Consider the following 14,683-nt stretch of genomic DNA (forward strand, 5'->3'; position numbering starts at 1 on the left):
GCTATTATATCCTGCTCCTGCTCAGTATTAATCAGTCACATCAAAGAGAAGGAGCGTGCGGACTGGTCTGGTGATTTAGAGTCAGAGGAACCCATGTGTTTTTTTAGACGGAACTTCCTGCCGTCGTTTGTCATGCTAGTGTTCGGTGATGCTTCCAGACTTCAGGAGAGCAACTGACTTTCATCTTCCTTCCATGATGCCCCACCCACTCAATCCTGTAAAGCATCCATTTTTTTTTTTTTTTTTTTTTTTTGGAGGATAAAGCCCTCCTGCCAGTTTATATCCTGTTTAAACCCCAGACTACGTAGATTTCTGGTTGTGCATTTAAATTTGAAAGCTTTTACTCTGTAACAACAATCGCTCCTCGTTGTCACCTTCTCTTGTCAGTCGCGGCGAGCGAACCGTCTCTCAATTTTGGACCTTTTTTTTTTTTTTTCACCGCCGCGCGCGTCAGACAGACGCTAAATTATCAACTTGATCCCTGATGTGCCAGGAAAGATACCGCAGCTTCAGGAGAGTTTGTCATTTGACGCGCCGCTTTTATTCTTTTCTGATTATGAAGCGGTCGTCTGTGAAAAATATGAAATGACAAGGTCGCAATCCCTCACGAATCATAAACAATGACATTATGACCTCATTGAAATAATTTCAGTTAACAAGACAAGATAAGAGATGGACGCCGTTTAGAAGACAACGCTTCCTTCAGGTCAGATGCTCTTGTCCGATTTGAGAGCCACCCAAATTTAGATTTAATGCACAGAGTCAGAGAGCAAAAGCTGATTTTACTCTCTGGCTGCCGTCCTGTACACACAGAACGCACGTAAACAAGGCTCTAGTGTTCCCTGGCCAGTGCGGTGAGTTCGCCCAGACTGAGTGTTGCACATCACCCAGTTGTTTAGAATGACCAGGACCTCCATTTATCTAGCTTTGCATGTCTCGGCTGCTTCCACGGTACAAAAACCAGAACAAGGAAGTGTATTTTTAATGTGTCGCACCAGGCGAGAAAAACATAAAATCTACATGAACTCCCTCACAGGCTAATTCCGTAAACACTCCTGCGTTACGTTAGGTGAGAAAAACAAGCGCCCCTCCCAAACATGTCCTCTGATTCCTCCCCGACGTGAGTGAATGAAATGTCAAGGTCAAAGAGCGCAAGGGGAGGAGACGAGGCTGTAAAGCAGTTGCCAAGTTGCTAACAGTGTGTTACACTGGGAGGATGCGAGGAAGGAGGCCAGGTCGGGGGGGGGGGGGGTGAGGTGCACATGAAGTTTCAGGGGTGAGATTTGGGGTGTGTTTGTTAGTGATGGCTCGCTGAGAGTCATGAGAGACCATCAGCTCTGGGGGGGAAAAAAAAGATTTTTTTTATGTATGTATATAATAATAATAATAATAATAAATTTTATTTATAAGGCGCCTTTCAAGGCACTCAAGGTCGCCGTACAACAGTTTAAAAAAACAATAAAACATGCACAATATAATATATATGTTGCCAGCTCATCGGTGAGATTTTGCGTGCATTGTCTGTTTTTAATCGCCTGTTCGTTTGTTTGTTTGTTTTTATTTTCTTATTCCTACCCAAACTTCGCTTTAATCCAGCATATTTGCTGATAACAGTGATAACAACAATAACACATTTTATTATTTTTCAGTTTCAACAACATGATTATTATTGTGACAGTTTTTAAAAATCCCAAAAGGTTTTTGCTCTGATATTATTATTATTATTACCTCAATTTATATAGACTTCCATAAGTGATACAGGGACAGAGTGAAACTCGTACATGTGTAATATAGTTATAATACAATGGAATCCTCCGATAAACCGAACATTTATCCACATATGCACACGTCAACGACGCTTTTTTTTTGGCCGGGCCTGCCCGTGTGAGGATGCATCGCAGCTTTTTTATTGCATTTTCTCAGCCTTAATCCAGCATAAAAGCCTGGCGAGCTTCCTGAAATATGCATGTCTCGTGTAACGCTCCGTGTCAGAAGGGAAAGTGAGAAGTTTAAAACGGTCCTCAGCAGATCCACTCAAGGTCGCTACTTCAAGTGTTGCAGTGCTGTAACTCAACACCCCAACACTTCACGTCTCTATTAATACGCCTCCTGCTGTTCTTACTCTCAGTACCCGGCCGCTCTCATGAACCTCGGAGCCATTCTCCACCTGAACGGAAAACTTCCCGAAGCGGAAGCCAACTACCTGCGTGCGCTGCAGCTCAAGCCTGATGATGTCATTACCCAGTCTAACCTGCGCAAGCTGTGGAACATAATGGAGAGGCAGGGGCTCAGGACTAAGAACGGGCTTGGGATGCAGAGGAGTGACCTTTGAACTGCCATGTTGCTCGCTCTGTGACGACACATTGTCCTGCAGAGACGGAAGCAGGACGGGATGGAAAAGAGCTCCAAGCTCTTCATGTGAGATGTGGAGATTCTGTTGAATTGTGGCCTGTGATGCATGTGGAATAAAGTTTGAGGCTTGGCATGTTTGGGAGAAGCAGAGTCTGCCTTACAATATGTCACCTGTGTGGGATGGCAGCTTTGAAAGACAGTTTTAAAATGAGATGCCCAGTCGTTAAATCATCAGAGGCAAATAACTGCAAAGACCCTCAAAAGAAGGAAATCTTATTTTTTGTTCAAATACAGTGGCACACAAATGATTAAAAAACCCCAGAAATAAGTTAAGGTTGTTGCGTCCAGTTCCCTTTTACCAAAATCAATGGGTGATTTTAACTGTTGATGCTTTTTCCATTTTATTATGTGGACCGCCATTAGCTTCCATCGCAACGTTGGCTAGTCTTCCTTGGGTCTACCACGTCAAAATACGCAATATATCATCAAATCATCAGCACATGTAGCGTCACTCACAGGCTTGAGACAATGAGTAAGGTAAGAACATAAATGTTGATGTTTTCTACAGAAACGTGCATTATCTGTCATGAATTCACTCGATTAGCATGAAGCTGAAATTCTTTAAACACGGTCTGGAGTTAACACAACCTTGAGATATTTGCAGGTGTTTGTTCTACAGCATAAAACACGCCAGTGGATACCAGACTGATGAATTTTGAAGCGTTTATGCGTCTTAAAAACGGTGGTACAGATGTTGCTGTTGGCATCAGCGTGCGAGAAGCAGAAGCTAACTGTGGTGGAGTCGTGCGTCTGGGTTTGCTCATACGGTAGCGTTGTACTTCCAACGATTGTATTTACGCTTCAAAAATCATAACCCTTTTTTGTGAGGATTATGTTTTGTCAAAGAAACAACAAACAAACTTGTAAATCTCACAAACAAGAATAAATCCACATAAAAATTCCTTTGGCTTTTGATTAAGGGAACACTTTGCGGAGCTAGCCTCCCAGTTAGCAAAAAAAAAAAAAATTAAAATATAGCTATCTGATAGGATTTTATTTCGATGAGGATGTTGGAAAAGTACTAAAATGGTATTTTAAATGGGTTTTGTAGTTGTCTGCACATCAGCTGGCTTGCCTTATAAAATAAAATAAAAAAAATCCCGGATTAATTTACAGATCTAGGCAACAATTTTTAAATATACACTGTAAAAACACCACCAGAACGCTGGGTACCACCTTCCGTTACAGCCAGGTATCGTACATATCTGATGAAACAAATCATAACGCAAAGCCTTTCACACTCCGTTGTCTGAGTCACTGACGGTTGTTTGCACTTTGACTTTAAAACGCTTGTGACTGTAGAAAAAGAAGCAACAAAAAGGAAAAGCGGTGCCAAAGCTGAGTCATTACTCCTCTCATGCCAAGCGAGAACTTTCCTCTCACATGTGTTTCATGTTCTATGTGTCAAACGTGATCTCAAATGATCAAACTTAATTTATTAATACCATTTTGGTGTGTGTGTGTGTGTGTGCGCGTGTGTGTGTATAAAAAATGCCAACAACACTGTGCTGTTTTACTGTCACCATAGCCCACAATCCCTCATTCGTCCAGGTAGCTAGGTCACATGACAGTCACATGACATGTTTTTCTACAGTGATGTTTGTGTGTCTCTCTGCTCAGGGACATCAGGGTGTGATTTCCTGTTGTGACACAGAGAGTTTCTTACATTCAATGTTTTTTTTGATGATTGTGCCGTTTAGCTAAATTATAGAACATGTGTAGATGAAAAAGTGCCGTGTTTTGTAAAAGAAACCTTTTTTTTTTTTCCATAATAAAACCTTTTTTTTTTTTGGTGCTCTCAGCTGAGTCGCACATGGAATGAAGATTTATTGATGTGAAAATATGATCCTGCACTTATTTGAAGGGAGGTTCTTTTCGCTGAGCGTGTTTCAAAGCTCTAGCGAAGTTATGTTGGCGGGGAAGCGTGGAGGAAAGTAGTCATTTGGCCTGATTTAAATAGCACTTTTCCACCTTTACAATACAATCATAGGCTGACAGCTGAGGCTGTCAGGCAAGGAACGATCATACTGCACGCCACTGTACTCAGAACTGGTGGAAAAAATTAATTCCAACATGTAAAAATGCAATGGAACAGTCACTGGAGCCTGAACTCAAAAGCTGGTGCGGGCCAGCCTACCTGAGCTCCGCGCTGTGGTAACGTTACCGACCCTCTCCTATCTCTTTTTCCACGTCTTTGTAACCAGTCATTCTCACGCCGCAAAATTTGCTAAAGATCAGTTTGCTGAGGCCATTTTTGTAATTCGTCCAAGCAGGTTCACTGGAATGTATTTTGATCAGCGGTCGGAAACATCAAGTTGGAATTATTGATTTCCGGCCTGCAATGGAATGCAGGGTTAGTTATACTGTGTCCTGCTCAAGGAAGCGTTATGGTGAACTTTGGGTCGGAATATCAACCACTACTTCTGACTCTGACCTCCTCCGCGGAAACTTTGAGGTATCCATCCATTTTCTACCACTTATCCTGTTACGGGTCACGGGGGGGTGAGAGGCGGGGTTCACCCTGGATGGGTCACCAGTCCATCACAGGGCCAACACATAGAGACAGACAGACTGTGGGAGGAAGCTGGAGTACCAGAGAGAGAGAGAAGCTTCTTGCTGTGAGGCTACAGTGCTGACCACTGCACCCCTGTGCACTATCCTAAGATGACAGTTCAAAATGGCTGCTCCGGCTGGCCGCATGCGTCAGTCGTGGAAGTGTTTCTGATACTTAACTCTTGTCTCTGTCACACTGAACCAGTCGTACATTTACGTATCCGACACGTTCCCGTGACATTTGGAAGGAAAAGGAATACAGCATAAAGTATTACTGGCAACCGTTAATGCTAACGGCTACCGAAGAGGCTAATACCTGGTTCTAGGTCAAGCACTGCAATCAAACTGGTCTCGCCTTAGAGGACGTGGTCTCTGGAGGATCCAGGGATCGACATATTTTAAGTGACCACTTAACTTCCACTTCCACAATCCACTTCTTTGATTATTATTTCCACCAAGAAGGTAATGTTTTGCATTTTTCTTGACATACACTGAGTTTTCTTCCGTGGGGAAGTAAAATCTCTTCTAATTTCTCTCCAGTCTCGTTATATGTGGTGTCATCACTCCTGGACTCAGAAGCTCTCTCCCCCTCTCTCTGTCTCAATAAAACAGACACAAGAGGGACAGCAATGTGAGAGAAATCACTAATTAGACTTTCCCAAAATGTTGATGTCATCTGATCAGGCAGACTTCAAAGAGGTTCTAATCACATGCCAGGCTTCCAGTTCGCCAAGCTGTAAATATTTAAGAAGATCTAAAACTCGACATGAGAGAAACTCACGGGCCCAGTTTCAAACATTTATAAAATATACTGTGCAGATTCTTTGGAGATACAATCTATAAAATCAAGAACGGGTGCATGGATAATGCTTTACTTGTTTTTGTTTTATTCAGAATCGTTGAATCTGCTCATTTAAATCCCAGGACCAATTACATAATGAGATAGTTGCACTCATCACCAGACAACAGGAACACGAGCAAATATCAAAGGTTAAAGTCCCCATACCTTCAACTTGTGTGGTCTATTTGGCTCTATGAGGGTCAGGATTATACCCAAGTTCTGGTGAGGTCAAGGTCAAGAGAGGTCATGATCCTCTGAGACAGCCACCCATCGACCCGTTACGGAAGCCTCACAGTGACTCTTGACCCATTTGATCAGGGTAAATGTAGCTTTAAAAAAAGCATCGGTCCTCTTTAACAGGAAATGCTCAGAAATAGTCAGGAACCAGAACGAGTAAAGGAGAAAGCGAGATACAGGAAGTGCGTTGCAGGCTGTTCAGAACTGGGTGATGAGAAGTGGAATGTGCGTGCAATTTGGGATTTGGGATTTTCCTTAAGGTGAAATGATCTAGGCAATGAATAAAATATGACATTAGAATAGAACCTTTTGAATATCTAATACATAAATACATATCATATCCTTTTTATCATGATATATAATGTATGAAATTTAAAATTAAAACCGAATTCTATCCTGGGTCTTGCTCATGAGCCCCAGTTGTACATGAAAGTAATGTCACGTGACCTCCTGTCGAGACGGAAAAACAAAACCGGAGAAATCCTGTTTTTGTCATTCCCAGGTCACAGCAGGACGGCCAATGAGGAAGCCCTGTACTAACCTTTCCTGTTTCCTGCCTGCGGCGTTGACTACATCAGCAGTAGTGGTGCCAAGGGGGGGGGGGGGGGGGGGGGGGGGCTGCAGAATTCTGGAAATCAGCCTTTTCACATGCATCTACACTCACAATCTATTTTTAGATCTCATAAATCGAATTATTGGTGAATTTAACATTTCTCTCGTTAACGTGAGTCCCTACTTTTACCGTTTCTTTACACCCAACTGCCATTAAACTCAAAGAGCGCGTGAGAAGATTAAAGTTTACGACGCCACATCTGTGTTCAGGCAGCAGACACGACTTCTGAGGGGCGAGGGAGAGCGACACCTGTGCCAACCGCACACGCTTAATTAAACTAAAAAAAAACTACACAACAGCGAGGGAAATGAGGCAGCTCACAACAGATGAAAGATTTCCTTCTAACCCCTCCACTGCACCCGCTAAGAAAGCATGTGGAGCAGCAAGTGTGTGTGTGTGTGTGTGTGTGTGTGTGTGTGTGTGTGTGTGTGTGTGTGGCGGTGGGGGAGGGACATATGGCTGGCACCTTCTGTCTCTCAGCAAACTAAAGTTCTGGAGGATTAGATTTAGTTTGACGGTGTAAAATAAAACCAGTAGATTTGTGGACACTCGCATCAGGTCGGGAGGTGAGCGACTCGCCACGCCATACGTGCAAGCTGGTGTAGTGGGTCATAGTTTCATTCATCTTATTTTGGCTTCTGGTAATAAGAAACAAATAATAGGATGTGTGTGTGTGTGTGTGTGTGTGTGTGTGTGTGTGTGTGTGCGCGTGCACGCTGACGTCCTTCTGTTCATCAGTGAACTGTACCTTGATAAAACACCTGTATTGTGAGGACATTTTAAATTGTGAGGACATTTTGACCAGTCCTTGTAACTTGAACTTGTGTGCTCTTTTTGGCTCTTTGTGTGTGTGTGTGTGTGTGTGTGTGTGTGTGTGTGTGTGTGTGCACGCTGACATCCTTCCGTTCATCAGTGAACTGTACCTTGATAAAACACCTGTATTGTGAGGACATTTTGACCAGTCTTTATAACTTGAACTTGTGTGCTCTTTTTAGCTCTGTGTGTGTGTGTGTGTGTGTGTGTGTGTGTGTGTGTGTGTGTGTGTGTGTGTGTGTGTGTGTGTGTGTGTGTGTGTGTGTGAGTGAGAGGAAGAATCAAAGCTCTGGAGGATTAGATTTATTTTGATGGTGTAAAATTAAACTTCGATTTATGGACACTCGCATCAAGTCAGGAGGTGAGCGACTCGCCGCGCCACACGTGCAAGCTGGTGTAGTGGGTCGTAGTTTCATTTATTTTATTTTGGCTGTCAACACACATTTCTTTTCATGTCAGTTTAGTTAAAAGGACGAAATCTACATGTATAATGTTGCTCTAGTTTTGAACTTTTTTTTCAAAAGAAAAAAAAACTGCAGTTGGGCTGCTAGAGATCATTTATTAGAAATACATTGTAATTTTCTTCTTTTTAAGTTTGACATTTCCACAAAGTACACATGATGAAATGTATTATATTGATCGTGAACTTTGAAATATTTGAGTGTTTTATTAGACGGTAAAACAGCCAGAAAATGGGCCGATCAGTCATGAAGACTTTATTTCCATTCATCTAAAAATGATGCATATGTAAATGACTAATTTGCAACCTTGCGCTGAAGTGTCACTTCCCCACATTCACACTGAAGTGCTGCGTTTATGGAAATTGAAGAAAGCGAGCAAAATATGTATTTGAGCAAAGAAGGGATTCAAGGTTGGGGTGCGCGGGCTGTACGAGAACATTCTCTGATTCGGGTGTTCAGGAAAAGAGATTGAAGGACTTTATTTTAAAATTAGTCCAACAAATATAAACCCCGTTTTTATTCTGACTTTATGCTCATGTTGTCAGAACAGGCTTCAACCTGCATCCAGCCTTTGGAATTCACTCCTGCTCATGCGTTCTCTCATTTTTGTGTATACCTGTTATTTTTCTTGTTGCCATCTTAGTTACTCTTTCCTAGAGAGGATACGCAACTGTCGGCCATCTTTTTTTTTTTTTTTTCATATTACCTCAACTAAAGCTGTAAAACACTCTAAGACACTGAGTGGACAAGAAGTCTAAAATTACAGCTGAAATGTGACTAAAATTAATATGCATGTTTATCAAAAAGACTGCAAATAAATCAAACTCAAAAAAACACTTCTTTTTTTTTTGTGAAGAGACCACAGGTCAGTCTTTATTTACCTCAGCATTTCTGGTCATACTAAAGAGACGAACTAAAAGTTAATAAATAAAAACCACACAGAGGTGTTTATCAAAGGAGCGACTGAACGTTGCTGCATAAACAAAAAGTGCTCCTGATGTCGAGTCAACAGTGACCTCTGCTGGCAACCTTCATTAAAAGACACTGTTCCGTTTCTTTCTACATTTCCCAGACATTTACGCTCCCTCAGTCATGTGAGCTCAGAGAGGAGGTGTGTGTGTGTGTGTGTGTGTGTGTGTGTGCGTGTGCGTGTGTGCGTGTGCGTGTGTGTGTGTGCGTGCGTGCATGTTCTTGTACTTGCTACATATTGAGGACTAGAATATGTATTTAACCATTTTAGACTTTTTTTTTTTTTTTTAGAAAGTGAGGACATTCTAACTGGTCCAAGACTGCAAGACTGGGTTTTAGGGTTGGGACTAGAGTTAGGTTATGGTTGGGTTTGGGGTCAGGGTTAAGGTTAAGGTCAGGCGTTCAAGTTGAGGTGGTTCAGTTTAGGGTAAGGGGCTCAGATACAAATAAATGTTAAAATCTGGTCAAATGATACGGTACATAGAAGAACAATACAGAACTTTCCTTACAAAAACAAAAACAGGCAAAAAACTATAAAAGATTAAGAAAAATATTTGATATTATTGCATTTATTTATCTTCATTGTTTTTGCGTGTGTTATTTTTGAGTTTTGTCTTGCTAACATGTTTTATTGCACTTTTAATTGTGTTTCAGTTGTATTTAATCAAATACTCCGGATATATTTGGTTTGGATCAAAAATTACGAATATATGAGGATTGTCTATATCATCCACACAACTGTCGTGAGTGTTTTCCGAACATGCGTGATCTGGTTTTTGGAAATGAGATTGGCCAACGGTTGATTTTCCGATAATCACCCGAGCTAAAAATAAGACCTTGGTGAGTTGACCCTTTGAATCCATGCTGAGGTCACTGTAACGGTCCGCAAACGTTGCATATTTTGCAAAGTATATTCCTAAAGAATGAAAAGGAAAAAAACAAAACCGAAGTCAAACGCATTGCTCACAGTACGTGAAGTATTTTTATCGTAACTGTGTCACCATCCGACGTACCTTTCCCATACACGCTGCCGGCTCGACATCCGGCTAATCGTTGATCAAAGTTATACTTGCAGATGCAGTCGACGTTTGTCAGTTTGGTGCCATGAAAGAGTCTTCGCTCCTGAATATCTGTCACACCTTTAATCCTCATCAAATGTTTCTTTTTCCTTTAAAAATAAAAAAAATACAGAAGAAAAAGATAAGATTCAGTGCACGGAAGCAGAAAGAGAGAGCGAGAGAGAGAGACAGACAGACAGACATACAGACAGACAAACTCATAGACGCACCTACAATACATTTCCCAAAGATCGAAATTCTGGATCCTGCTGATGGATGTAATGGATCTGTCCAGCAGTCCCACGTCCTTCACATATCCTTTGACGGTCTCATACTCTGCGCTGACTGCTGCAAGTGGGATTAACTGCAAAATGGTCAAAAAAAATTACAGATTATTGAAGCCTTTTGCTGTCAAAATACATTCATAGTGTAAACATTTTTCCGATTTTCTGTTGGAAAAACAGCCATGAGAGTAAAAGAGATCTGTCCCATTGTAGAGTGATTCCTGAACTGCCCCTGTCGCTAAGTTCCGGTGATCTGTTTGTTTTTTAGAACAAACCTGTGTATCCGGGAACTCCGATTTCTGTCCCTGAATTTTGGCCTTGAGTTTAATGGTCCGGTGACGTTCGTTCAAGGCGGTGAAAAAGTGATGGAAATCCTCTTGGGAATGTCTCCACACTCCAAAGATGTCATCCAGGAATCTAAAATTCAAGGATGGGAATTTCTGGCACTCTGTTCCCAATTTGCCATACAGATGTTGGCATAGGCGGGGGCGACTTTCTTGCCCATGGCATCACAAACCCAAGGTGGTATCAATATTCGTATACAAGGAGTCCACATTGATGGAGAAGAGAAAAGAACCTGAAGAAATCTTCACGGACCTCATTTTGTTAATAAAATCAAATGTATCTTTGACACAACTGTGGCGTTTCTGGGAGAGGGGGTTGATATCAATGAGCTCAGCGTCTCGGTACGATCCACTCCCTGTCAGAGACAACCGTTCTCCCTGGTGGGATCCGATGGGGAACCGTCCAGGAAGCTGGATCTTTATGTATTCTCATAGTAAATAGAATTTTCTTGGATGTGGGAACTCCGGTCCCGAAGGGTACGTTTTCTGTTCATGGGAAATGAATTTTTGTGTATATAGTTTGTTGATGATAGCCTGATGTTGGTGTTGTGTTTGTGTTTCTAGAAGTGCATCCACAGGTCTATAATTTAGCGGATTTCGAAGGTCTCTCAGGGCTTCAAAGAGGGGCTGGGTCTTGTCTAATATGGCAGATTTTGGAACCCTTGTCTGCTGGTTTGATGATTAGATCCTGGTTTTTATGTTGTTGCTTTAATGCCCTTACTTCCTGTCTCGCAAAATTGCGATTAGTTTTCTTAGTTTTCGTCCAAAACTAAGTTTTCCACAACAGAATGATCCTGCCGGATCAACTCCAGGAGTTTCGTGGGCTACGTCCTTCTGGGGAGGCTCCCAAAAGAAGGGTTGAGTGAGTGAGTGGACTCACTTAGGGTCAGCAATAGGGTTAAGATTCGGATTACAGTCCCAAATTGGGATAGGTTTTGGAATAGGGTCAGAAGTAGAGTTAAATTTAGGATTAGGTTCAGAAGTAAGGTTTAGGTTTAGGAATAGGGACAGAAGTAGAGTTAAATTTAGGATTAGGTTCAGAAGTAGGTTTAGGTTTACGAATAGGGTCAGAAGTAGAGTTAAATTTAGGATTAGGTTCAGAAGTAGGTTTAGGTTTAGTAATAGGGTCAGAAGTAGAGTTAAATTTAGGATTAGGTTCAGAAGTAAGGTTAGGTTTAGGAATAGGGTCAGAAGTAGAGTTAAATTTAGGATTAGGTTCAGAAGTAAGGTTTAGGTTTAGGAATAGGGTCAGAAGTAGAGTTAAATTTAGGATTAGGTTCAGAAGTAAGGTTAGGTTTAGGAATAGGGTCAGAAGTAGAGTTAAATTTAGGATTAGGTTCAGAAGTAGGTTTAGGTTTAGGAATAGGGTCAGAAGTAGAGTTAAATTTAGGATTAGGTTCAGAAGTAGGTTTAGGTTTAGGAATAGGGTCAGAAGTAGAGTTAAATTTAGGATTAGGTTCAGAAGTAAGGTTAGGTTTAGGAATAGGGTCAGAAATTAGAGTTAAATTTAGGATTAGGTTCAGAAGTAGGTTTCGGTTTAGGGTCAGGAAGTGTTAGAATTATCTACACAAGCACAATACGAACTCTACTCGTGACAATAACGGCACAAAGAAGACAAACATCTACCACGGTTGTCACGTGACTTCCTCTCAATTAGGGGAGGGGAGGTCAGCCGTCTTGTCGACAGCTAGGGCCTCTTCAGGGGGTTACCACTCAAAGGCGACCACGAGGGGGTAAGGGTCATAAAGCCCAACCCAGAGAGCACCACTGCTACGCAGCTGATAGGAGATGAAAATGACCCAGAGAAAAAAAGTCAGACTTGATAGAGGAGGAAAGTGAACCAAAGCACCTACAGACCATTTAGGCTACGTTCACACCTGCAGGTCTTAACGCTCAAGTTTGACATTTTCCTAAGATCTGTTTTGTGTGTGTGTGTTTGCATGAAGTGCTCACACTCTGAAGTGACCTGCACGTGCAGGTGAGCAAGATGGCATCACACCCAGCGCTAAGAGGTAAACAGGGATGAGTCATTGGAAGCAGGCGAGTGTTGAAGTGAACCATGGTGAGGAGGAGAATGAAGAGAGGAAACATGGATGTCGGATTCATGGCTCTTTGTTGCAGAGGTGCGTCTGCCATGTTTGTTTCCTTACTCGATGACAAACGTCAATCTAGAACGACACAGGTCACATGGTTGTCCGGACTGAGGATGCATTTAAAGATAAGAGTATCAGTTCCGGATCAGATTCAGAACCACATATGAAAGCGGTCCAGATCTGATTTGAAAAAAAATCAGCTTCCATGTGACTCGTTCTGTTCACGTTGTCATTAAAAAATTAAATAAGATTATAAGGGTTAGAACAGGGGGAGGGCTGAGACAACTGAGGAGCAGATATGCTGAGTCGGCACGCTGCCGCAGGGCTTTATCTAACCTTCCCATACCTGACCCAGATCAGACACACCTGCCCCTCATCAACCTCGTCATCACGCCGCGGCGCCACTTATAATCAGTCCGAAAGAAACACAGGTGTCTCTCGCAGAAAGCGTCACTTCGTTAAATGTCAACTTATTATTAAAAGATCTTTTAATTCCAAACCTCAACATTGACAGTTTTTTTTTTTTTTTTTAATCATGAATCACTCGATCCGTCTTGGAATCTTGCAAATGTGTTCACACGTGGCTGCCTGTCAGGAAATAAATGCCAAAAAGACATCATCCTTACCTGGAGTTGTTTAAATTCTGCCTTAATTAGAATAGGATTTTTTTTTTTCTGCCACCGGGTGACAATTCAACATTACAATGACATGATATTCGATTTGAAACTGGAAACACCAGCAAATATAACTGCGGAAAGGTGGACGTGAATGTTTACACATTCAAAAAAATGCTGAACTGTTAATCTTAAAACCAAGAAAATATCAAATGGTGGTAATATCCTTCAGGAACTGACACCTGATAGCCAAAATACTGACATCTGGTGGCCAGTTGCATGTGATGCAGAACAAGAAAACCTCACAACACCATTTAATTTATCCGTAATTTCTCTCTAAATCTCTTGTTATTTTTGTCACCTGATATGGAAGCGAGGGATCAACCATTTCCCAGAAGACGGGGGCGGCGCTGAAACAGGAACAACTGCAGCTCAGGAAGAGAATGGATAGATTTCTTCAGCTGTGCTGACAATTTCACTTTCATTTTGTGGGAAACGACGCTGGAAACGTCTCTTGCCTGCCTTTTCTCACTGTAGCCTCTGTGGATTCTTCTTTGCCGTCCTGTTTTCAGGTCAGTCTGTATCATCGCTGCAGGGATGGACACATAAACCACATCAGCTTGACGAATGAGAGACACGTGCGTACTTAGTTGAAAAGAAACACACCTGAGAAGTCCACCTTGCTCGTGCCGCTGGATGAGTTCACAGTTAAAACAGCCTTAGAGTCTCTTTGGTAATAACTTTCAATCTGCTCACTCTGAAAAGTTTTACCCGCGTCATCCTGAAGGAAGGACGGAAGTTTAGAAATACTTCAAATTATTAATACTTAAATATTGTCTTGTGTTGTTTTACCTCAAATCTGTGCCATCTGCCACAGTCCCCCAGGTAGTACCAGCACCAGGGGGACTCCAGTGTGTCCATGGGTTCATCCTCATCGCACTTCATGCTCCTAACAAAGCTCCTGGCTTTCCTCGCTCTGATTTGCTCTCTTAAAGCTGACATTTATCATCATGGTCAAAGCCACACCTCAGATGACATCACAGCACACCACAGCTCATTCATATGCAGTAGTAATACTGGTTACTTTCATTTCAAAGTAATAAGGTACTGTCTGCAGTGAAAAAAAAGGTACTGATGACCTTTGAGTCTCTTTCACCAAAAAAAACTGCAGATGTATATGACTATGTTTGAAAAAATGGAGTCATACACACACACACACACATTTATTTCATATGAACATATATACACACACACTTACATATACATGCATACATACATCTCTCTCTCTCTCTCTCTCTCTCTCTCTCTCTCTCTCTCTCTCTCTCTCTCTCTCTCATATGTATATATTTTAAGATGCTAGCCAAACATACGGACAAAAGTACCCAAATCCT

General features: G+C 41.9%; 2 protein-coding genes across 4 annotated transcripts in view; one reads left to right on the top strand and one right to left on the bottom strand.

Annotated features, from left to right (window-relative positions):
- The window catches only part of tmtc2a (transmembrane O-mannosyltransferase targeting cadherins 2a), a 59,008-nt gene extending 54,792 nt beyond the window's left edge, over positions 1-4,216 (top strand). For both annotated transcript variants that reach the window (XM_086202038.1, XM_086202039.1), the window contains exon 12: positions 2,129-4,216. In XM_086202038.1, the coding sequence (XP_086058164.1) occupies positions 2,129-2,332 (204 nt within the window). In that variant the 3' untranslated portion in view covers positions 2,333-4,216. The remainder of the gene's footprint in view (positions 1-2,128) is intronic.
- Positions 4,217-8,134: 3,918 nt separating this feature from the next.
- parp11 (poly(ADP-ribose) polymerase family member 11) lies at positions 8,135-14,293 on the bottom strand. 2 transcript variants are annotated; one of them, XM_086202053.1, is made up of 7 exons: positions 14,145-14,293; positions 13,959-14,073; positions 13,815-13,881; positions 13,654-13,717; positions 10,188-10,321; positions 9,913-10,067; positions 8,135-9,815 (listed from the first exon to the last, which is right to left on the bottom strand). In XM_086202053.1, the coding sequence occupies exons 1-7, from the start codon at positions 14,235-14,237 to the stop codon at positions 9,550-9,552; spliced, it is 894 nt and encodes a 297-aa protein (XP_086058179.1). In that variant the 5' UTR covers positions 14,238-14,293; the 3' UTR covers positions 8,135-9,549. The 2 variants fall into 2 exon arrangements, with proteins under 2 accessions (XP_086058179.1, XP_086058180.1); XM_086202054.1 differs by lacking the exons at positions 13,654-13,717; positions 13,815-13,881; positions 13,959-14,073; positions 14,145-14,293 and adding an exon at positions 12,539-13,112.
- Between the last annotated feature and the right edge of the window lie 390 nt (positions 14,294-14,683).

Source organism: Aulostomus chinensis, chromosome 4 (genome assembly GCF_037954235.1).
Source record: "Aulostomus chinensis isolate RoL2024-O1b breed Wild chromosome 4, RoL_Achi_v1.0, whole genome shotgun sequence".
NCBI lineage: Eukaryota > Metazoa > Chordata > Actinopteri > Syngnathiformes > Aulostomidae > Aulostomus > Aulostomus chinensis.

Coding starts and splice junctions, on each gene's coding strand:
- parp11 (XM_086202053.1), bottom strand. CDS start 14,237: ATGAAGTGCGATGAGGATGAACCCATGGACACACTGGAGTCCCCCTGG. Junction 13,718..13,814: donor AGAGGCTACAGTGAGAAAAG/GCAGGCAAGAGA, acceptor CCTGAGCTGCAG/TTGTTCCTGTTTCAGCGCCG. Junction 10,322..13,653: donor ATCCCTCGCTTCCATATCAG/GTGACAAAAATA, acceptor ACCATTTTGCAG/TTAATCCCACTTGCAGCAGT.